The sequence below is a fragment of the Clytia hemisphaerica genome, unplaced genomic scaffold (assembly GCF_902728285.1).
Source record: "Clytia hemisphaerica strain Z4C2 unplaced genomic scaffold, Clytia hemisphaerica genome assembly, whole genome shotgun sequence".
Classification (NCBI taxonomy): domain Eukaryota; kingdom Metazoa; phylum Cnidaria; class Hydrozoa; order Leptothecata; family Clytiidae; genus Clytia; species Clytia hemisphaerica.
The window spans coordinates 197,250-222,544 of record NW_027104567.1 but is presented as its reverse complement, the minus strand read 5'-3'; the positions used below and the strand labels follow the sequence as shown (position 1 = coordinate 222,544).

General features: G+C 33.8%; 1 protein-coding gene across 3 annotated transcripts in view; it reads right to left on the bottom strand.

The window, feature by feature from the left end:
- Positions 1–25,295, bottom strand: part of LOC136823416 (F-box only protein 7-like) — a 36,355-nt gene that overhangs the window by 1,441 nt on the left and 9,619 nt on the right. For all 3 annotated transcript variants that reach the window (XM_067079601.1, XM_067079602.1, XM_067079603.1), the window contains exons 5-12: positions 20,303–20,386; positions 13,514–13,606; positions 6,037–6,092; positions 5,392–5,512; positions 3,546–3,574; positions 3,095–3,266; positions 2,131–2,223; positions 1,311–1,502 (exon numbers count right to left, since the gene is read on the bottom strand). In XM_067079601.1, the coding sequence (XP_066935702.1) occupies positions 1,312–1,502; positions 2,131–2,223; positions 3,095–3,266; positions 3,546–3,574; positions 5,392–5,512; positions 6,037–6,092; positions 13,514–13,606; positions 20,303–20,386 (839 nt within the window). In that variant the 3' untranslated portion in view covers position 1,311. The remainder of the gene's footprint in view (positions 1–1,310; positions 1,503–2,130; positions 2,224–3,094; positions 3,267–3,545; positions 3,575–5,391; positions 5,513–6,036; positions 6,093–13,513; positions 13,607–20,302; positions 20,387–25,295) is intronic.

The window sequence follows — 25,295 nt, the reverse complement described above, 5'->3', positions numbered from 1 at the left end:
ACCTACTACCCCTCAGGTAGCCTAGAAATAATCAACTTCAACCACTATTTTTTATTACCAACGTTAAATAAAGAACAAATAAAAATAAAAATTAACCACATCAGTTATGACAAGCTTTTGGTCACTAATCTGAGCCTGAATTCTCAAACCAGTAACACGTGCACATAAACGTGGTTTACTTCAAATACGCAAATGAAAATCGTGATTTTTGCGGACTTTGATATTTGTTTTGTTTAGTTGCTATCGTTAACTATACAAGCTTTTTCTTTTATAAGAATATAAAATATGTAGCCTTTTACCTGTAAATTGCCAATTATTCCATTAGCAACGCTAAGAAGTTTTACAAAAAAAGCCGAATTCTTGCTTGAGGTATATATTGCATGTTAGATTTAGGCTGGGTTTGCGACCTAGCCTAAGAATACTGTCAGAATATTTCAGGATGATTTTTCCCAAAAAGTTTTAAGAATATCCATGATGAAATGGAAAAACACCATTCTTATAAAAAAGAAGCGTGTACTTTTTTAAGACAGTGTTGACCTCTCACCAAAAGCAAAAGCGATTGCTACGATTAATATTTGATCAAAAGTATACAGATATCGAACAAACATGTCAGTGTAATTAAACCATTGAGAGCATTTTACTTATGGGAGCAACAAACAGGACACAAACACAGATATAGAACGCGAAATTCGAGACCTGTCTATAAATCATAATAATTTCTTGGTTGCAAATATCAAAAAAGTTTTCGTGTTACAATCTTTTATGCAATGAAATGAACAAAAACGATGTGTAATGACGCAAAAGATATTCGGACATATTCTGTGATAAAATACAGGGTGCGCCACAAAAAAGTTTCCCTCTTTAAAGTGAATTTTCTCGAAATCTAAGAATTTTAAAGAACCAATTCTTTTTCATTGGAAAGAATAAAGATAAACTTAATTTTGATGGGTCATTTATTAAATCTAGTTCATTCGACCGAAAGTTATATCCAATTGAATAAAAAAGTTACTTTCAGAAAGTGCTCGAAAACGTTAAAAATCAATCTATCAAATTTTATCTTGAAATTGACAATCAGCCTTTATATAAATTCCAATCGCTTTTAAACGTTCACTCTATCTTTCTTTCTATCACGTGGAAATATCGTCAGTGTAATTAAACCTTGAGAGCCGTTTGCTTATGGGAGCAACAAACAGGACACACTTAAAGCAAATTGACTCATTTTGAGAGCAAAATAGGGATAAAATAAAAAAAACCTTTGGAATGGCGTGTAGACTTTTCAAAGGGTTTTAAAAAGAGAGCAAAAAACTAACCTTAAATAAACCCACTACCACCACCAAAGTTTGCGCCGCCACCTCCGAATCCATTCCCACGCCCGAAGCGAGGGCGTTGCAAAACATCTGGTTGTAGAGGAGGACCACCAGGAAAGTCGTCATCATCTGGTATGGGGCCGTACGGGTCAAAGCGGGCACCCGGGACTATGCCACGACCAACCGGAATACCATCTGTCAGAAAAAGGTAAAGATAGTTGTTGATGAATAGGAACATTAACAAAACTTTACAATGTGGCTTCTTACTTGATCAGACGATAAATAAGAAAAAATACTTCATGAGTAACTAGATTACTCGGCATTCAATTTTATGAGGAAAATTGACCGGCTAGAAAATCAACCAAAAGTTTTGTTCTCATTTTGATTTGCTTCGATTGGCCTTAACACCGATGTTTTGATTTTTGATTTCGATATTATCTTTCTTATAACACTGAATGTTTTTCGGCCAAGTCAGATGTATAAAATTATTACAATACTCTTTTATTTTCATAAGAACCAGTAAATTTTTGATGAGGCTCGGATGTTCTTATTTTTTGGTACTTTGAGCCTCAAATTGTTCTTATCCTGTTCTTATTTATAAGGTGAAATTACCCAATTTTCACTACTCCCCCCAAATTGCTTGAAATTGAGTAAATTCAGGCTCAACATTTTACTTAAATTGATCTTCTTTTTTCGCGACTTTAATCCTCATTGTTCTTATAAAATTGTTCTTATGAAAGAAAAAGAGCGTAATCAATTTACTAATTTGAAAAGACATAAGAAACATGTATGGAATCTCCTTCCAAAATAAAAATCATCTTACTGCCGCCACGTCTTGGTTGTCCGATACGTAGAGGGTCGTTCCGTGGTGCCCCAATGTCCGGGAATTGTCCAGGTATCAAGTCATAACGTCCACCTGAAATTAAACCAGTAAAATATTTAGGCTGACATCTCCCCCTCATATGTTTTGATGCGTATTGTGTATAAAATTCCCGTCCGAGAGTTACCCCCGTCTTTCTGTTTTTGAGTTTTAGAAACTTGATTTGCTTGATTAGTAAGTTTTATATGAGAGATCTTTAAGTTTTATTAAATTTGAATTAGAAATTTGAATGGCTAAAGGTTAATACAACCATTGGATTTCTAAAGATTTTAAAGAAAATTGAAACAGGTTAGCCAAATTTCGGGTAACTGACGGACAGGAATTTTATACACAATCAGCATCACCTATATCAAAACAGATCAGAGGGGAGGTGTGCAGCCTACAATATCTCGAGCGTGCCCGAGAAAAAGCGGAACGGGTTTTTGATAAAGTAAAATCGTCAAAAGATAGTTGAGTTATGGACTTTCAAATAATCAATTGTCGAGGTAATTAAAATGGATATTTGGAAAATGCCATTGAATAATCAAAATAAAATAAATTGCATAAAATTGCGATTTTGATTTTCATCCATGCAAATACTTTCTGCCCAACTTTGTCCGGAAAAATTGCATAATAGATTTTCAGCCACACTCAAATCCTTACACTTCAAGCTTGCTAGTTATTGCAAATTGGTCTAACTTCGGCATACCCTTATTTAACGAGACCCGGAAAACCCGAGTTAAAAAAACCCGAGTTAACTACGGATCTCGAAAATATTTAACATGTCACTCTTGTTCAGTGATAAGAAAATAGATAGGATGAGCTGAATCACTTGTTGAATCAATTTTTTCTCCCCTGTTCTTATATAGTTTGTTCTTAATAAGAAAAAGTGTAAAAGGCATAATACTGATATTTGTTACAATTTTACCTATCATCCCAGGGATTCTAGAATTGGGAGCGACGAGACGTAGATAGTCAGGTGAATCTTCACGCATGGGAATAAATTCTGGCCTCATGTTTCTCAGCTCATCAGCCTCACGTCTTTGTCTCTCCATTTCTTCTTTGGCTCTTCTTTCTTCTCTCTTTAATCTTTTATAAGCCTAGGAAAAATGACAACAATTTTAGAAAAACTCCCAAAGGACCGGAGAAGGTGGGTTACTCCAAATCATAATGAGCACTAACTGATTTTCGCTCGCTTTCAAAAAGATCACCACCCCATCACTTAGTTCAGTGTAATGGATAGGGCTTCCACCATCCAAAAAAGACAATTTAAAATATTTTAAAAATAGTTTTCGGAATACTGTTTGGAAAAATTCAAATCTTGAAAATAATATCCTCCTGTTTAAAATGTTTACCTATTTCATTATAGACGGACTTACATTTGGTGAATATTCTTCGCACTTGGTACCTGTTAAAAATAATATTTAATTATAATAGATTAAACAAGCAACATGCTGAATGGACCTATAACAATAGCGTTCAGTTTGAGGTCGTTGTTGTCATTTTCTGCCCGCGTAGTTTGATTATTCGCCCGATAGTGTCATTTGGTCCCGACGCGAAGCGGAGGGCGCAAATGGCACTAGAGGGCTAATAATCAAATTGCAAGGGCAGAATTAATGACATCAACGAACGAAAACTTAACGCTATTACTATTATCATCCATATCGCACATTCAAACAACGTTTTTTTCTAGCGTCAACCAATTCTTTACGCTTCAATGCAATGTCTTCAACAAATTTTTAGCACCTTGCGAGCGGGCCGCAAATGACCGAAAAGTGTTTTTTTCTGACGTTAGTTTAGTCTCTTCGCTTCAATGCAACGACTTCAATCCCATTCCGAGCGGGCCGCAAATGACGTTATTGCCCTATACCCGGGCCGTTAATGATATTTTAGCCCTCTGAAGCCTGGCGCTTTAATTTCCTCAGCGCGGGTATGACAATTTGAGTCACAAAACCTTTCAATACCGCCCGCCGATTGAACCTTTAACGGTTTACTTAATGACCGCTGTATGGATAATAATACCTGATGATGAAAGCTAGATAGAAATAAGGAGAAAAATGAAAACAATCAGTCAGACAATATAGTGTTTTGCGAAAATGCATAACGCATTTAATTTTATCATTGATTGTTGATGGGGGATGAGGGAAGGGGAGTAGGGAAAATAGAAATAGAAAGTTCCGGTTGCAAAAATCTGTTTTATTGACAATCATGCTTAATGGTGGGCATTGTTATCAATAATGTTTTTGTGTGAAAAAAACAACAAAGAAATAAGGAAAAAGTCAAATGAAAATCTGCAAAAACCGCGATTTCCGGCATTTTCAACCGGAAAATTTTTTTTCTCAAAAATCGAACTCTGCTATGTTTTAAGCATTGCGAATACGCATCTGCAAAAATCAGGTTTTTCCGGCATACATGTTTCCGGCATTTTCGGCCGGAAAAAAATGTTTTTCAAAAATCGGGTTCCGTCACATTTTAGGTATTATCATTTTACATCAGTGTGCAAAATTTCATAAAAAAATATAAAGTATAGCTTAAGAAATTCAAGAAATACTATCTTTCCGGCGAAAATAGGTTGTTCCGGCGAATTTTTAATAGTTCCGGCTTCAAAAATCAATTTTTTTGAAAATTGAAACATGCTTGATGGTGGGCATTGCTATCAATAATGTTTTTGAATGAAAATACAACCGATTATAAGAAAAGCCATTCTTTAGAGAATCTTGCCCTCCATCTTTTTACAAAAAATCAGAAAAAAGTAATGACAGGATTTTGCAACGTCCAAAAAACCCTATTTTTAGGTACTTTTTGGCCCAAATTTGCCCAAATGAATTTTTTCTCGAAAATCGGGCTCCGTCACGTTCTGGGCATTGCCATTTTGTATCATTGTGCAAAAAATCAGAAAAAACTAATGAGCCAATCTTGAGAAAAGCTGGTAACAGACGGACGGACAAACGGACGAACGGACGGACAGGGGTTAATTTATGGGACCTCCACCGGGGTACCCGGAGGTAGGTCCGAAAATAGCACTTTCTACGACAAATCTCATTTCTGAAGAAAATCCGAGAAAGGAGAAGACCAATTTAGCCTATATTTACCTTTTTGGGTTTTCAGAAGTACAGTTTATTGAAACCTCGAAAACTTTCCAACCTCCCCCCCCCCCCGTTTATTTGGAACCTAAGAGTATATTGTCATAGAAATATATGATTTTAATAATAATATCGAGCTTACCAAAGTCCCGTTGAATTATTTTCTTCCAAACCGTTTCACTTTGACAAATGTTACTCATATCGTGCCCTGTACGAGCCATTACACATAGTGATCTTACGTCAAGGTTGTACAAAATTTGTAGCTGAAAAACACAATGGAAATGATGAGGTTGACCGACTTAAACGAAGGGTACCAGCTTCAAATCCCCACCTCTTTGTTAATTTTTCCTTCAAGGTTTCATTTTTACATAAGTGTTCTTCGTTTCATATCAGGACAGTGTCTGCCTGTTGTTATATTATGCTGATATAAGCAAACAAATGTTTTCCTTTTCCTCTTGTAACAAAATTGATGGCAAGCAAACGATATCACTCTTATTCAAAAACCAAACCATTAAGGGTGCTCTGTATTTCACCATGAACAGGATTTCACTCGGTCATGAAAGGTCTAACAATTGTCAAGAAGTTAAGCAACTAACTAAAAGCATTCGCAATTGATTTCCTCGATTGCAATGATATAACTTCCAGAGTGGATTTATAACTTAAATCCTCCTTTTGACAGGGGTTGTCCATTACTAGACAAAAAGAGTAGTGGAAAAACATAATATTGAAGTGTACTCTGGTGTACTCGATTGAAAAATATTTGTGGAAAAATTGGGAGAATATTTACCTTCAGTTCTTCAGGGAGGCTCTGGAAGCTTTGGGAATCATTGTTTCCTTGACACTCTGAAGAAAATTTTGTGAAAAGAACAATGAAAAAATTACTCTTAACATCCTAGAGAGTGTTGTAATACCTCAATATTTCTAGTGACGTATTTTTTGCCTTGTTTGAGGAAAGCCACGGTGTTTGTTGGCTTTAGAATGATTTTTTCCCCATATGAAATCGAACTTGATTCAAAGTTTCCCCCCATGGCCCTGAATCGAGACTTCAAAATCTTCTTTACATAACGTACTGTGATGCAACAATTTAAGATCTGAAATTTTCATATCTGAAATTTTATAATATTTTTTGAGGTAGGAAATGAAATCTCGTCAGTAACAATAAAATGTGGGAATTTAGTTTAATAAGCCGGGGGGGGGCCTAAGTTCACGCCATCACGACAAATATTTTTGCAATTTCACGCCATCACGCCTGAAAATTTGGATTTTCACGATCACGCCAATTGTTTTCGATTTCACGCCATTACGCCTAGAAAATTTGGTTTTCACGCTCATATTCTCTGGATAAATTCAGTTTTAGACCACGTTTAGACCCATTGGAATGGATAAAATGCCGTTATATAAAATTAATTTTTTGCCCACAAATAGGTGTGTGGTCGCCGATCAGTTTTTCGGCATTCTCATACGCGTACGTCAAGATTATATCATTTTTCCTATCAGAAACACCCGAAAAATCTGGAAGGAATTTAACCTCTGTTTTTCTATTTTTAGTAATACACAGGGGTCAAATTCCAGGTTTTTCAGGTGTTTCCCATAGGAAATGTGACGTTATCTTGACTTATGCATATCAAAAATTGTTTGACAACTGGTGGGTCACATCAAAGGGCCCCGGTTTGAGGGCTGAGGTATATTTGAGTAAATTGACAAAGCCCACCATGGTTGGGCAACGGAGAAAATTTTGAATTTTGAAGGGTTAAAAGTGCTCTTTTAGGACCCATTTCAATTCTATTTGAAAAATAATTCCTTTAAAAATGCCAATCAACGCCAATCTGCCAATCTGCTCAAAATTACAGTTCATAATAAACCTGTTGCTTTTTTCTGTTTAAGGCTTTGCTACAAATATATATTTTCCTGAAATAAGGGACCTGATGTCTTTGATGCATCTAAGAATAAGCATCTAAGAAAGAGAGGAAAATGTTAGTTACGGAGGAAGCATGGTTTGCGCCGACGGGAGAAATTTTCAATTTTCGACCCTCTCATTATAGCATTCGACTTTATTTTGGAGACTAGCTAGCAAGGATTTATTATACACTGGATATACAAGTAACAGATTTTTGCCGATTTCTCGTGTACTAGCTATGTCCGCAGTAATGATATTATTGTTCACTCTCCTTCCCTCATTAAATGATTTTTCTAAGCATTTTTATTGCATTTCTTATCAAAAATTACTCATCCAATTCCCAAAAGAGACTTAAAACTTTCATGCGAGAGTTAGATTCTTCCACTTAATTGATAATAATAAGTCGCTATGGCGTTTCAAGATGTGAGAAAGATGCAAAAGACGTGTTGTGTATAAGAAATTTAATGTTGACACCGGAAATTTTCAAACTTCAACCTCAAAAAAACCACCTTGCCACCACGTGCCTCCAAAGGATTTTCATACCACAGAGGAGCCAAGACACTGAAATTTTAAGTATGTTAATTTCAGCTCTTCTGGGGACAGTCTTGGAAAGATATTTTCAATTGAAAATTTTATGTCACTATAAACATTTTGTCTGAATTTCTTGTCTAATGATGTTTTTCTCACATTAGATTTCACAATTGTACCAGGCTTGGAATGCTAGCCTTACTTTCAAACTTTTTTTTCTGCAAATGTACAAAAAGAAAGAGCTAGAGAACTTTTTAAAAATAAGACTGATAAACATTTTAAAAAATCAGACACCTTCGAGCCGCCATGACAGTTATCCTGACAAAGCTAGAACATTAATTGTTTTCTGAAACAATGAAAATATAATGATCGTCGTTTATCCAGTGTATAATAAATCTTTGTAGCTAGCAAGTGCGAAAGATAATTGGAAATTACCAATGATAAATGGCAGACGAATAAAACTGTTTGCACCGTTTCTTTTATGTATTAAAATGAGATCTATAGGAGGCCCCACAATAGTTGGGGCCGACCAAGAAAAATTTGAAATTTAAACCCTCTAAATTGGCTAAAATGGACAGAGAATTACGATTCAAGTAATAAATATAATTTTCACGATCACGCTGAACTGCAAATTTCACGCAATCACGCCTAAAAAAACTCGATTTCACGATCACGCTGGCACTTCTTTTTCACGCCATCACGCCTTTTTTTTCAAAATTTCACGCCATCACGCCACGAAGAACCTTCCATCACGCCATCACACCAACCGCTGGGGGGGGGCTCTTTAATAGAAGGATTTTTTTGGGATCAACTTTCATCCCTTAAAAGGCTTAAAAGGAACGTTGTTTTTTTGCTCTCACTCGGTTGTTTGATAATTCCGACGGGATCGACCACAAAGATAGAACATATGATTAATGCAGTATTGAATAACTGTAAAATAGACATGAATGATAATTGTTATCTTTTTTAGAGGCATTTTATATTAAGAAATTTCGGCCTAAAATTAATGACGGTTTAAAAGCTTCAAAAGAGCTACAATTGTTTGGATAGGCCCCTGACAATTGATTACTCTCTTTGTTTCTTTTAAACCGTTATTCTTTTATATCAATTTTGTTATTTCATTCCCTTGTGCATAGTTTTATTTAATCTCATTAATGTTTTTAATTACGATTTTTATTACCTGCTGTACTGATTTTTAGAATAAATTGTAGCATTTGAAATGTTTTTAGTATATGGTTGAAAATGAATACATAAAGATCGTCGAAATATTCCTACAACATCGACTCTATTTTCTTGTTGTTTTTTATTTAAAAATCCAAGGAAATGTTTATTTTTGGGTTATGCTTCTTTTTATACTTTTTTGAACGTTGTTTTTGTAGAATGAATTCATTTACCGATGCTATAAGGTGGTGTTCCCAACAATGGGAACGAAATATTTTATCCCGAACCTCGACCCATCACTAAAATCAGTGCCATATTGGCACTTTTAGCTAATTTACCATTTTTCGAAAATTGAAGTTCGAGCGAGAATGTCAATTTCGGGCCTTCAACTTGATTTCAACGATTATTTCGATCTGGGAGAGATTTATTGGTTTCTAGGCTATATTTCAAGCCCTACTGGACCATTTTTGAACTTTTGGAACCTTAGATCCTAAGGTCCTTAAGTCTAGCGTTAAAACTCAGAGTTAAAACTCTACCCTTCGATCCTACTTTAGAGCACTTGCAAATCGATTGTGGTTTCAAAACACCCCGGTGGATTTCCTTTTTGTGCGAAGTATTTCGTCACCGATTGTAGTAACACTTATCTGGTACTCGATGTAGAAATTTTCTTCCGACACGCTAAAGCTCTGAAGGTCGGGAAAATTATAAACATCTGGAACCTTTGGATTACGGAATTTCTCCTGACCGCGTTCGTAAAATTTAGAAAGAGTCTGGGGACGGTAAAAAGTTACTAGTGCCCCGAACTAAGAGTACACAGGCAAAAAAAATTTCCCGTGCGATTTCTAAATAGTGCTCCGAACTGAAAAATGTAAACAAAGCAGGACGGGAACTAAAAATTTATTGAGAGTGGCTCTAAATCCAAACCCAATTACAGTTCAATTTATAGCAATAAAATGCGAATTCTTTGCTGCTACTAGAATAAATAAGTTTGTCTCCTCACATCGAATGACAATTTCACCTATTCAAGATCTTTTACTGCCTAAAAAAGTAAACAAGCAAATGTCACGAACAAACAATTAGAAGAGAGTGGCCATGAGCCAAATTTCCCTCAATCTAGTCCAATTTTATACAGCAATATGTGAACTTTTTGCTATTTCCAAAATCACTAAGCTTGCCTCACAACACCAAATGAAATATACACTGCACTAGATCTTTCACTACCTGAAATATGCATGTCAGCCTCTAAAAATAGAGTTTGGCGAAACAGGCAAAGATGGTCCTATTACCAAAAAATAAAAGCTTTTTCCCCAAGATACTGATACAATATATGAGAACCTCCCTCCAACTTTGTTATTGGTGAGGAGGATTCTGGCTTTCTAAATAAACAACACACAGGTCATGATCAACAAGTTTGTTGATGTCGGTTGGGGTTGGGCGGTCCGCTGCTCTGCATGGAGGGCGGTCGACAGGCTCTAAAGGTCTAAATTGGAATGCAGCAGTTTAAAATTCCAGCATAAAATTATTGGTAAAACTAACAAAAACATACCTGATGCTTTCTTGATTTGACCTTTGAAAATATAACCAGTCAACCACCAAAAACAAATAAATAACAAAGAAATAATCATGCAATGTCAAGCATTTTTAACTTGGTGCACTTACTAAGAAATTACACTAGGTACTAAATATAATACTGAAAGAGTAATGAAACTGTCAAGTTTCAATAAATCCACCAAAATAAACCAAAAACAGCCAACAATCGAAGGTTTGAATATTTCTCAAGCCTTCTCAGGCAGCAGAGATTTTCATGCTAAATTCAGTCGGGTGCAACCGATAGTCAAGCAAAAAGTGTAAGGACGGCTAGACACGACTGTGATGCGGTACATCAAACGATGACTACTATAGGTCTCCGATGGTATATTGGTCCGCTCCTTTAGAGCTTTAGCGTGGGCGGCCGCCAATACGCCATCGGAATATCAGATAATAGTAACACTTAAATTATAAAGAAAAATTCTCTTGAAGAACAAACTACACATTCTTATTTTATAAGAACATTTAAAATTTTTAAAGCCTTCGCATATTCTTAACTTTCTGAGTTTCAAGCCTAAAAACGTTCTTAAAATGTTCTAAAGTTCACCATTTTCTGTGCATTTGTGTGCATTTTCTTAAGAAATTGGGTGTTTTAGAGTTCTCAAAGCCTTAAAATCTTCTTAACTTGTTCTTAAGATTTTTGCCATCAAAGCCTTATGTCCATATAATTATAGTTCGATGTTATGAAAAAACGTGTACTTGCTGAAAAAAAACTCGTATTATGCCGCTAGACCCCGTGACTTGAATGCGTATCGTTGCCTTAATTACAATCTCAACCCATGGGGACAGATTAAAATCAAACGAAAACATCAAAACAAAAAATAGAAATTGAATAGCGCTATGTTATTTGTTTGTTTTAATGAAGCTTTCTATGTACTACCAAATTTTGATAAACCAATTAAGTGTCAATTAGAGCGTAAGTCCATTTAAACGAATAATAACTATCAACTCAACACGAAAAAAAAATTGAAAATATTTTGAATTGCAAATTGAGGCCAAACGAAGCCAAATTCACGTTTTTATAAGAACAAACTATATAAGAACATAAGGCTTCGATGGCCAAGAACACGTTAAGGCTTTGCAGAAGAAAAAGACCGAATTTCTTAAATGGTGAAAATAAGAACATTCTTAGGCTTAAAAACGTTAAGAACATCCGAAGGCATCAAAAATTTTGGATGTTCATATTTGATAAAATTGTGTAAGATGAAAATTGTTCAGCTCTTTGAAAAAATTCATAACAATGGCACAAAGAGGCCCGAAGTTTTGGACTATATTTTTTGTCCATTACAGCTAAAAACTGCTTTTCATGTGGCGCCAATTCATGATATGCACCATTGAAAGTGACGTATTGACTGATTTTACGTGACTTATACAACCAATCAGCTATTGGGTCCGTGATGTAATGTAAGAAGACATTGTAATAGTACCTATGAATGTACTGTCCTTCAGCTCCCATTTCTCTTTCGGGCGCTCTCAAAAAAGATACCTTATCGGCCAAAAATTAGTCGGCCTTAATTATTAGTCGGCCCTAATTTTAGTCACCAAGCCAAAATTTAGTCACTTAGGGCCGAGTAAGTTTTGGCCAATAAGGTATTTGTTTTGGGAAAGTTGCCACCTCACTAACCCTGCCATTAAAAATCTAACCTTTGACAATAATGTTTTGTTTATATGTTACTTGGCTTGTATATTTTTTTCTTCATTTTGTTTTTTCAAGTAGTTAGAATATGTTGGACACCCTTTTCCGAAAGATACAGCCTAAACAATGCAGTTTGGTCAATCTTCCACTTTTTGCCACTGTACAGGGTGTCCCTAATAAAAGTATCGAGTTTGAACATGCGATTGAGTAAAAAAGTTTGTGTCTGTTATCGCTAAAATATAAGAACGTTCTCCATCACATAGGCTCATTACAAAAGGTAGTTACAACGTATAAATTAATCAATAGCCCTTTTTACTATTCCCCTGTTGCATAAATGTATCTTTAAAAATCAAAATTAATAAAAAATTTTTATTGTTCCATACATTCCATTTTTATTATTTTCATAGTTTTACATACGATTCTTTACAAACATGTTTTAATTGTTGCGTTTTTCTCATGATCGTAATTTCGCTGCATTTGTAAACAGGCAGAGTATGTTTTTATTGTTACGTAATGACAAAGAAAAAAGAGGGAGAGCTTAAAATACAATTTTGTGAATACACACTTAAAACTTTCTACTCTAATCGCATGTTCAAACTCGATACTTTTATTAGGGACACCCTGTATATATCAAGAACAATTAATTAACGCAAATTAATTTGGTCTGATCGGTTAATTACTTCAATTAACATAATTAATTCATCAAATTAAATTTGTAATTATTCTGGTAAAAAGTAATCGTAGTCAATCCATACGCTCATAGTTTGAAAAACTAAACGAAAAACAAGCAACTTTATGAAAAGATATCTCAGAGTAAGGACCTCATCGAAAGTACAGCTGCCTTTCTCCAATTCGATCTCCAAAGGATTTTTCTTCGAATTAGAGAGCATTTTACACTATTTTCAGAGTGATTTGAATAATAGAGGTTCGAATTAGAGAGAGTTGACTGACCATTGTACTGATTTCTCAAAATTCTAATTAAAAGGGTATCAGAATATGTAGCAGTTGAAACTTGATAAATATTGAAATATCGTTGCAAGAAAATCTGAAAATCTTTTTATCTCGTTTAAGCAATTAAAAAAAAAGTTCACACAATCTTTGGCTTTTATGTTTGATTGATTACTTTATGATATTATTCTGATATTTTCCTTTTTGGGTCCTTTTTCAAAACTCCAATACACACGTTTTTTTATAAGAACATCCAAAATTTTTGAAGCCTTGGGATGTTCTTAACTTTTTGAGTTTTAAGCCTAAAAATGTTCCTAACATGCTCTTGTTTTCACCATTTTTCAGTATTTTTGTCAATTTTCCTATGAAATTCGGTTTTCTAGAGTACGCAAAGCCTTAAAATGTTCTTTACTTTTTCTTAGGATTTTGGCCATTGAAGCCTAATGTTCTTATATAGTTTGTTCTTATAAAAAAACGTGTAGGCCATAAGACATAAAAAGGGCTTACTCGACGTCGCTTCATCTAACAGTTTATTGATGACTTCATATTTGATTTGGGTCGACAAATTGTACAGGTTCGTGTATATGGCATCACAATTTCCTTCAAAAGAAATAAAAATTGCACTGTAATAAAAAAGTTTAAATGCGGCGAAAAAAAAAATGCAGTGTTTTCGGAAACCGGCCGGGTGAAAAAAAAGATTTTTCTGACCCGGCTGCAGAATATGACTAATTATTTTTCCGGCCGGCCGCATGAGAGCTTTTTTCCTTCACCCGCATTCTTGAAACACTAAATTTTTTATTTTTGCCTGATATAATACCATTCTACCCCTCCTTTAAAAAAAATATAATTAAAATACGGTGTATACTTTTTCTAATCTTCAATAGTATATCGTCGTTGTCAAAGCAGAACGATCAGTCTCAAAATGAGTCTCTTAGCATATTGAGAATCTTTCTGAAACTATAAGATGATTTTTGGGGTCAATCACTTATTAACTTTGTATCATAACTTTATATTGAATAAATATTTTAGTGAAATTTCTTCACAGTGATGTCCTCCTATAATCAAAAAATTTCTCCAGCGAAAATGAAAGTTATAGCATTTTTCTACAAGATCTTCATTTTTTTCTTCTTTATTTTCATCTTCGTTTTTAGAATTTTTTTCAAAACTTTTTAATTTCAAATTTTTCCACTCGCAAATATCTCTCCACCGATACCAAATTTATAAAAATTGAAGTTTTCCTTCAAAAGCTATAGGTAAAAGAAAAAAGAGTGCACACTTATCGTGAACAGACTTTAGTAGAAAATTCGTCGGCAAAAATATTGGTGGGAGAAAAATTTCGTCAGTTCGCATTAGCTTGGTAACTTTTTACTGACAAATATTTCTTGCCGACAATTCTTTTTTTCAAGAGAAACAACGTCGGCAAAAAATTTATCGTTTACATTTTCGTCACCAAGCGATTTTTTCGTCACTCTATTGTCGAAGTATTTTCTACCGACCAGGTATAAGAAACTTAAACTAAATTAAACGAGTTTTTCAGCCTTTACATGTCTTGTCATGGACAGTGGGAAAAATTTTCGTCAACCTAGAAAGCTTCATATAATTGGTGTATATTTGGTCTAGCATCCTAGACGAACTATTTAGCTAGCGGAAAATGGGATAATATTATGGAAAGGACAAATTGAAACAGATTATAACCCCATAATAATAATCATATTATCATATACCACCGATATTACTGTATTACAAGGTAATAAACGACTCAAAGGAACTAAAGTCTATGGTAAATTCGACTGATTAGAGCGCTCTACGTCAAAATTTGAAATTTAAGAAAACTTTTTTGTACCACCCGGTATGCTTGTTTTTATGTAATAATTTGGGATTTGCAAAATCTAATTTCATAAATTGGGCTCTTCCAGAAAATGTTCGTACACCCCGGGTGGAGGATATATTGTCCGGGGGGTAGCAAAAATTCGTCAAAATTTACCTTGTCCAGGGGGTAATTTCGGTTGTCCGGGGGTCAGCTGATGTTTGTCCGGGGGGAACCCGTTGTCCGGGGGGGGGGTCAAAAGTCACTTTGTCCGGGGGGTAAATCACTGAAAATTGTTATATCCTCCACCCCCCATATACAATTTTTTTCTGGAAGAGCCCATTGAGGCTAAAATATATAATAAAGAGTTGACAGAATATCTAAGTTTCATGGTGCTCAGGCACCAATCATCAGTGAAAATGTGAGGCTAAAATATATAGAGATAAGTAGAGATAATGGCGAAGTTGTAGTAAAAGATGCTAAAGGAAAGAGCTATGTGACACTATTACGTGCGTGGGTTTAGTGTGTATAGATCCCTCCTTGCAGAGGAGGATAAAAGAAATTGAGGTAAATGGATCGATGATATAAAACGAAAGAATTTGACTGCAATAGAACTAGATTTAAATCAGTTTAAATTTCAAAAAAAAATTCTCATGCTTAGAAACCAAGGCCAACCGAAACATTCCAGGGGAAATATGGGAGCGGTTTCTGAAATATTTTTCTGTTTCTCTCGCAGACAAATCCGCTTTACTAAACGCAATTAAAGAACGAAATGATAAACTTTGGATGTGTATATCTCCAGATTAACAGGGGGTACTTTAGATGCATAGTGATACGATTGAGCTATTGACAAGCCCTTCCGGATCAGGCAACAGAGACACGTGTTAAGTATTACCTTTGGCTTTAACACTTTTAAAAGACAAAGCTGTTCGACGCTTTAGTACATGCCATGAAAAATGCCCAAACTATGCAGTTATGCAATTTTCTTCTTCTCCTTTTTTTCTATGGTGGCATTGTGATCTCTTAGGATAAGGTCTATTCCATATATTAAAGAAAGGTTTATTACTTTGCATATTGTCTATTCACAAGCCCTTCCGGACTAAGACTAGAGGTTACTTCTAGCTAAGCCTTGCTTTCTAAGGATTTTTGACGACGCTGAGTCCTGTAAAGTTAATCGCGTCCTCCAGTCTATTAAAAAGCCTTTAGTTGACCCCGGGCTACCCTGATCTAGCCAGTACTTAAAACATGAACATACATAAAACTGAGATGATGATATTTAAGCGATCCTTTAAATCTTAAGGTGTACGACATATCAGTGAAAAATACGAAAAATTTGCAAAAGGATATCCAAAGTTAGCCAGTGCCTTTCCACAAACCAAATTTTTTTTTGTTTTTCGCGGTTTTTGTCTAACAGGCTAATCCAAAATTAGCTGAAATGCGTTTGCTAGTCCAATTTTGAAAAGTTTTATTTAATCCAAAATCATATATTTTTGTGACTTTTAGAAATTCAGAGTTGTTCTGATTTTATACATGCTAGATGCTATATTTTGTTAGAACCGAACCACTCTAGCTAGTATTGTTTTTATATGCATTAGGTATTTTATATTTTCAGGCGTTGTTATTATCTTTTATGACTGTATTATGGAGATGTAAAGCTAAATAGTCTCACAGATATATTCGGTTTCTAATAATAGGGTGTGGCTGCTCTCATAAATCATTGTAAAAAAATTGATTTAGCACTTATCTAACTTAATTATATGTATAGATTTTCCCACCATGTCTATTTTTAAATCTTTGTATACTGAAAAAGCCTTATAGTATATAGAATTAAGCACATTGGAAACACTTTGTATATAATCATCTTTAAATATTATAAATAAATGTTAAAAGTAGAATAGATTGGCTGCCCTCCAATGCTGATGAATCCCTTTTTCTCATACATATTTTTTTCATAAGAACATAAGTATTTTTCCAAAAGACGTTCTCAACATTTTGTACTTTAGGTGTAATTAAGGTTCTCAATTTTGTAAGTATTTTATAAAATTTCTACAAAAATTCTAAAAAGTTTTTCCAATGTGCTTAAATGTTTTGGTCCCAGAACCTCATGTTCTTATTTTACAACTTGTTCTTAAAATGAGAAAAAAAACTTAATATTTTCCTTCTGAAAAGAAGAAAAACTTGACAAAGGAAAGATTCCGTCCAAGTTATATCATCAAACTATTTCATGCACAGATGCAACAAAAACTATTTTTAAATCCTTAGATAATTGCCCATATCCGGATCTTCGGCGGATTATAATTTTCAAAATGGAAGCATTTTTTGGGTGGGGCTAGAGCAGGCCGTCTTTTTCTATCTGTTGAGTACAAGGGCCCCTGGTGAGGTTTATCAAAAAGGTTACGAATGGTTTTATTAAAAGTTAAGAATTTTGATGACATCAAAACTGCAATGTACGTGATGTTTGTTTCAGACTTTAAGCAGTAAGGAGGAGAATTTCCTAACCCATATTTGGCAAATAGCAAGCAAATTAACCCTTCATTGTCGATGCTGGAGAGAGCTTTTGGACAATTGAGTCAGAGACAAAATTAGCTGCCAGTTAAAAAAAGTTTCAAAAGGTAGGCAGAAGTACTAGAAGTTTAAGAGCCAGTATTAAAATCTTTAAAACAGATGAAAACAATGAAATAAAAAACATAAACAAGTTAAATAAACAAAAAAAGATAAAATCTATGATTCAGAACAGAAGAGACATAGAACAATAATTAACAACAACAATAAAGGAGTGAGGAAGTGGAAGAAATCTTAGAATGGGGGAGGGACGCATCATAGGATCAAGATAGTTTCTAGGGGTGGATCAAAAGACTGATTGTGTGTTTAACTGGTCCAAGTAAACATGGTTATTAAATGATGTAATCAAATCATGGCGTACACGCTTATGGCAGACAATGGATTGGGACACAAATATCACCCGCACCCTTTTTTTGTGGGGCATATAAATATGATGGTACAGGATTCTGAAATCAGTGATGTAACTTTATATGGTACGGCACTTTTGCAGTATTGGTTCAACATACTTTAATTCATACCTATGATGAAAGTAGCTAACATTTAACTCAAACTTGGATATTGGTCAAATTGATCAGTGTTGGTAAATTTGTACAATTCTTAAGTTTGCTGGCATGTATACGCACATTATTATAGAGGAAGATTTTGTACCAGCCAACCACAGATTTGAATTAACAATTACTCGAGTAGGAGTTACAGCTAGACACTTGCTCATTGCATCACTATTGAATTTTTGACTCATCAACGAATCCCATATAACATTTAAGAGCATTTCTTGGATAGTTCTTCCTTTGGGAAAATTTAAATTTAAAGGTTAAAATCATTGGACAACAAAGCTGTTTGCAAGCACAAGAACTAAAAGAAGAGATTATACTACAGGAAACTCCGAGCAATGGAAACTTTGGTAAAGGTGATGTTGATGGTATCCATTATCTATGTTTTAAATTTGAAGGTGAGCCCAATAACCGGAATAATTGTTTGCATTAATATTGCTTTCAAATACTGTTTTATAAGAGATTGCAGAAAAGTAGAACTTCTTGCTATTCTTGATTTTCTTTCCATATCTGCTAAAAACCATTGAAGCAGCGATCACTACCCCTGTTATACACTTGGTAACAGCCATATCGACCTTTAGAATCCCGTTGGAAATTATTTAAAACTAGATTGTTTTTAAAGGTTTGCTGTGATACTATTATGATATTATCGTATTATTAAGGATAACCGCCCCCTTCTTTTAAACACCCCCACCCAATCGAATAAAATAAAAAAAATAAAAATATTCAAAGCAACACGGTATGTTCTATAAGGAAAAGTTGAGTTAAATCGAGTTCAGTGAAAATAATTTTATTGTATACCCAAACCTACTAATCAATGAAATTTTTCAATTATTTTCCGCCAGGTGACGTCATCAATCCGTCCACCATGTCGCTACCCAGAGAAAGGTCACCCTCAATGCCCACAAGGTTACGTTTGTAAGAACTTTTGCAATTGCAATTGCGAGTGTCCGAAATTTAGACCAAGCATGTGCTGTCCGCCATCTAAAGATTGTCGTGTACCACCATTGAAACCAACTATTGTCACAAAGCAATCGGATAATGGTACATCATCGAGAGTAATGCATGCACGAGCAAGGGTGGATATAAGAGGCAAAAAGAAACTTTTAATTCAGCCTTGATGAATTAGAAAGAAATGTTTCATATTTTCAGTAATGAATTTTGAACCATTTTTATTCAAATAGATAGATGGATCTGAAAATTTTCACTATAAATTTGTACAAACACAGGAACAATTTTATTTGAATTCAATTTCAGTAGTGAAAAAATAATTAGATTTTATTTTCTAGATGTTTTGGTATCAACAACCATCATCTGTAAATGTGAATACATATTATGATAGATTTATAGACAGCATTTCTTTATGTTAAATAAATTTTTGAATTTTATTTAATTTTAAGGAGGAAAAAAGATAAGCCATACCCTTACTATAAATTCCACTAGTTACAAAATCCTCTATCGATGAAAATAATGGAAGTTGTAATTAATCTATATAGTCATATGTTTTTTATAAAATTTTCCCTTTTTTTCAAAGCTTTCAAACTCTAACTTAAAGATTTTCTATGGGAATAAAATGAGCTTATTTTAGGCAGTGTCTTCATGTCGAGTCAGATAAATTAAAGCTACTTTTTTACGCAACGATATTCTGCAAACAAGTGAAAGATCGAAAGTTGTTTCGAGATGTGACCTCACATTCTAATGCTTTTGTAAACAAAAAAATAGCAAAGTTCATTTCGAGCAAATTTACAATCGAATGTTTTGATTATAAGATAGAAAACGTTCTATTTATTATAAACATAAAAACATTCGAAAGAGTATCAGTAAAAGATTCTAATGCTTTTGTAAACAAAAAAATAGCAAAGTTGATTTCGAGCAAATTTACAATCGAATGTTTTGATTATAAGATAGACAACGTTCTATTTATTATAAACATAAAAGCATTCGAAAGAGTATCAGTAAAAGATTCTAATGCTTTTGTAAACAAAAAAATAGCAAAGTTGATTTCGAGCAAATTTACAATCGAATGTTTTGATTATAAGATAGAAAACGTTCTATTTATTATAAACATAAAAACATTCGAAAGAGTATCAGTAAAAGTCCCTTTGTTTAAGGAATGTTTTTTTATACAATGTATTTTCATTTTTCAAAACCTTTTTCTAATCCTGTCGCACTTGTTTTTACTACATCAGCATCATCAGACCTTTCAATCAAAATAAAACCTTTAGAATAGGCCTTTCGTTTTGCAGACGTTATTATTCACCAATCAACTCCAACATTAAAATAACTAGCCTTTAATTATGCGCATCTTTAACTTAAAAGCATTTTTTTGAGCGAAAAGGATGAGCATAAAAAATTCGAAGGAAAAAATTCACTTACTTGAATCGAGGTTGGATTTCTTCACAAAGTCGTCTATTTTCAATTTGACTTGGTATGACTTTGAATCATCGATATCAACAGTACCTTGAAAATGAAAAAAACCAAGATAATTTATGGTCACCTCTTGTTCTCAAAAGATGTCATACAATTCCAAAATCAACTTATTACCAAACTATACTCAGGTATAGGAGAAAACTAAATTCAATACTGTATGCCATGCCAACAGGATGAAAAGTGTCTACTTTTTATAGCTGGGAATTCTGAATTTGTGACCAATTCTACACAAAAAGCAATCCGATTTAAGAAATTTTTTATGGATGGGAGAATTTGAACAAGATTGTATATGGCGTTTCAGTGTTCGTTGCATACTGTATTATAAGGTGAAGAATCTTTTTCAAAGATTCAAAATTTAAGATGAAACATTTGAATTGAAAAAAATTATAAAATATTTTCACTAACTGAAGGAGTACTCGACCTACTTTGCATTATAATTTTAGATTGGGTTTAATAATAAGAGCTAAATCTGTTTTGGGTAAAACATTAGTAAAATTAATATATTTTTTTGTCATAAAATGATAGAAACTCAGGTTGAATTTTATAGGGTATAGTGAAACGTAATGACATGACTCGCATTAAATCAATAACAAAAACATTTTTTTTGCCATAGCATGGCATGGCAAAGTAGGGAAAAACAGAACACCCACAAAGACATAGCGTTCGTCTTCCCCTAAAAATGATGAATTCTTATTAGTTATAAAAAAGTAAGTTTGATGGGGAAGAACAGAAACTCAGTGTAACGTGTAACCTTAATCTAATAGTGACATTTGCTGGCATAAAAATCAATTATTTTGGAACGATGCCAGCTCATATTATATAAACATTAGGGGGGGATAAAACGAAACCATGTATTACCGAGACAAAAACATGCTCAAGCTGTATCTACAGTCAAAAATGTGATTCATACCATATCAATTCCAGTGAAAATATCAACAAAAACAACAATACTGCAGATTGCATGATTCATCAAATCACTTATTGAAACATCCATTTCCAATGCAATATCGAAACACCATAAAAAGAAACAAGAAGCCCAAGGGCATGAAGGCCCAGCATTAAAAGTTTTGTTTCTAAATAAGAGTGAAATCGTTTGCTTACTCATCAATTTTAATTTACAAGCTTTTTTATATTGAATTGGCACGAATGTGGAGCAAGATTGGTCAGAAAGAGGAAGAGAAAAACATTTTTTGTTTATATTAGCACATGATATTAGCACAACTGATATGAAACATGTGTCTGATTATGTAAATATAAAACTTTTGAAAAATCTTTAACAAACATGTGTTAAAGCTCTAAAGGGAGCAAAAACAAATGATAAAAAGTAAAATTAAAAAGAAACTGCAACCAGAGCGGCTGCAGCCTCAGCAGCACCCAAAAAATGCAAAATTTGTATATAAAAATGTCCATAAGAACTGAACAATTTAGAGTTATTGGCTGAAATTTTGTACAGTAACTCACTTTCAGATGCAGATCATAATTCAGTAAGTGTTTTTCCCAAACTGAGGCTATTTCAAGATGGTGCCTGGCAGGGTGGCGACGATAAGCCCTTTCAACCGTTTTGGACTGAAATGGCTTAATTTTCATAGATAAATGTACTGAAATGTCCTTATATTTTATATTTTTTTAATCATTATGATATTCTGAAATTGTGTACAAAATTTGAGTTTTTTAGGTAAATTTTACCAGGAGAAACAGGCAAAAGAAAATTGCAAAATCAGACAAAACCCAGATACAAGCTGCAACATGGAGAATGCTCAAAATGCCTTGCGACAACTTTTTCAAAACAGTAGATTTGAGCCCGGTTTGAACCACCAAAGTTATTTGTCAGTGATTCTGAGCCCGGCATGTGCTACCAAGCCGCTGCAAAAATTTGAAATTACAAACGCCTACCCTTACCATGAGATCGGGTAACTTGCATCAGTGGAGGCTAACATGCATAGCCCTCAAATGACTGACCAATTAAAGCAGCAAAATTTAAAAACAAATGCACTACACAGCTTCGCTCGCAGCTCTACTCTACCATTTTAGTTTTGATTTAACTTTGTATTTTAAGGACCAGACAGGTCATTCATTGGAGGGTTATGCATGTTAGCCTCCACTGATGCAAGTTACCAGACTTCACGGTATATTGAACAAAAAATTTACAGTGGAAAATTCAAATTTATCGCTGTCCTCACTTACTAAAATAATAAATCTGAACTTGCGTTTTCTCTCGTGACCGTTGAAAGAATTGGTTTTGTTTTCAACTGTCGAACTTTGTTGAATGGAATTATTGTCGAATTTGTCAAACATTTCTTGTTGTCAAACTTTGTTGAACAGAGTTTTGGTCGAATTTGTTGAACATTTCCTGTTTTCAAAGTTTGTCGAACTTAATCGAATACTCACAATTTTAGTGCAGCAACCTTTGAAAAGTTTGATTATTAATTATGTCTGGTATAAACTAAAAAAAAACTGAGCATGATCGAGACTCCTTTAAAAAAGCTCAACAAATTTAAAATTTGAACATAAACGTCGCGGGAAAGTATCAAAATACCCAACAATACAAATAAAGGCTAATCTAGTCAACCTCTTGCTGTTTGAATAAATTTTTTTGTCGAATAAAAAGCCTGAAAACATTTCGCACACGTTAAGTTAATTAAAATTATTCTGATAAAATGCCTGATTCCTCTTAATCATCAAGGAGATAGCAAGAGAGTAGTAAACATTACATAAGAGAACATACCTGTAATAATCTGGTTGGTGTTTGAACCTTCATTTTGAACAATAATGAGAAAACATCGATGAAAAAATCAAGCAAAATCAGTGTAAAAAATACAACTTTCAAAATAGTCTTTTAAAGCTTTTAGGTCAATAAGTATGAGCATCCACTTCTGTGGGTGCAAGTCAGAGCTACACTTAACTAATTGAAAAACATTTGAAACAGTAAACTTTCCTTTATAAGTCTCAAGATCCATAAAGAAATCAAAACATTGACCGACAACCAAAACGTGGATCTCAGGCGCCATCTTGGATTCGATTCGGAATATTCTTTACATCATGCAGCCTTAGACGACCCGAGCAAATCGATTAAATTTTATGCGAATGCCCCCGATTGAATCGCACAAGAAAAGCAACCAGGCACGGACAGGAATGAGAGAGGACAGAAAAACAGAACACGGCACGGACTGCGGACAGACAGGACAGACGGAAAGTTCCTCTTGAAAGGCCCATTTGCTAGCGCTGGGCCAACAATGCCACAAGAGTCTGAAACCAATACTAAATACAATCTTTAAGTTTCCATCGCCACCACACCCATATTTCAAGTTTTTGTCTATCAGTGCTTAGCCTGGATCGCCATATTTAACCCTCTTTTTAATCCATAAAAATATATGTAGTATCAAAAAGCGACAATGTTGTTCAGTTTCAAAAATACCGATCACCCCACCCAAACAAGCCCTGACGTTTAAGAATGAGTTGCCAATAGCTTTTCATTGCCAAAGTAAAATACTTTAATGACACTGAAACTGCACTGAAAACCTTGTACGTAATTTCATTGTTAAAAAAAAAAGTTACATACGTTTTCCCAAAGCCTTTGCTATGGCTACTATGCAATAAAATCAAACAATTTTGCATATGTCGATGATGAAACTCTTTTTTTCGAAATTTCATTTCTTAATGTTTGTTCTTCAATGTGAAATTTGAATATCATCCAATCGCAATACAACTTCATAGCTAATTTTGTCAGACTAGCTTGGGATAGTTACTTATTAGCCTGTAATTATTGCTTACGTGTACATGTGTTTGTACAAACCGGAATTTTTTCTGTACTAGTTTTCAAAAAGAATAGTCACAATTATCTATACCATCTTATTTGTTGCAATTTCTGCAGTTAGAAAAAGATTATGGAAAGTGGCATGTGATGTACCACACAAAGTTTATTTTCAATTAATATTTTCTTAATTTTGTTTAAACCAGCCGTTACATCTTCAAAGATATACACGCATAAATAAATAAAAATCTAGCCTGATATGTTAATTCTAAGCAACAAACATTTTTCGAATTTCAAATTTATTCTTATGAACGAAATGTCAAAAGGCATTTCTGTGATTGAATACTAATCTATACACAATTGTAACAGGAATTTTTTTTCAATTTTCAAAGAGATAAAATAACAACCGAAAATCAATGTCATTCCATCCAAAAGAAAGAATGAAAAACTTTACAGCCTCAAGTTTAAGAAATAAAGTTATTTTTAATTCGGATAAAGTTCTTGATAAGACTGCTCTCTTTGGCCAAAAACAACTCAACGTAAAAAAAATACTGATACTTGAACTGATATTAAAAGTATCAATTCAATTGAATTTACATTGTAAAGATCTGAATATTTTTACAAAAACATTAGAATTACAAAGGTTTTTTACCAATTCAATGCGGAAAAATTTTGATTTTGAAAAATTTGACACAGATAAAAATCAATAGACAAAGTGTCAAATCTGCCCTTAGTCATTACTTTGAGAACTCTATCTTAACAAAACGTAAATACATCAATTAAAATTGCACAGTTTTAACTTCAAAGCTTTCAGCTCAACAAAGATAGGATACATTTCTGATTGAAAAACCAATTTCAGTATACACATTGTTTCCAAAACGAAGTTGCTTCATCCCTCCATTTTTATAGCATGGAAAAAAACAAATATGACCTACCTAGTGGTGCAATACAAAGTTTGTTATGACCTAAGTTGCTTGGATATTATGCTTCATCAATGAAATTTTGCACATAATTTGAGGGAGCATTTTGACCACAATTATTTTTGAAAAACATTATAATTTCATAATAACAGCTTCAATGAGGAAATACGTCTATTAATTCTATTATTAGATGAAGCAATTAATCAAATTAGTGCACTCTCTATTAAATAAAGTGAAATCGCAAAAAAACTTATTATTGACCTGGAGT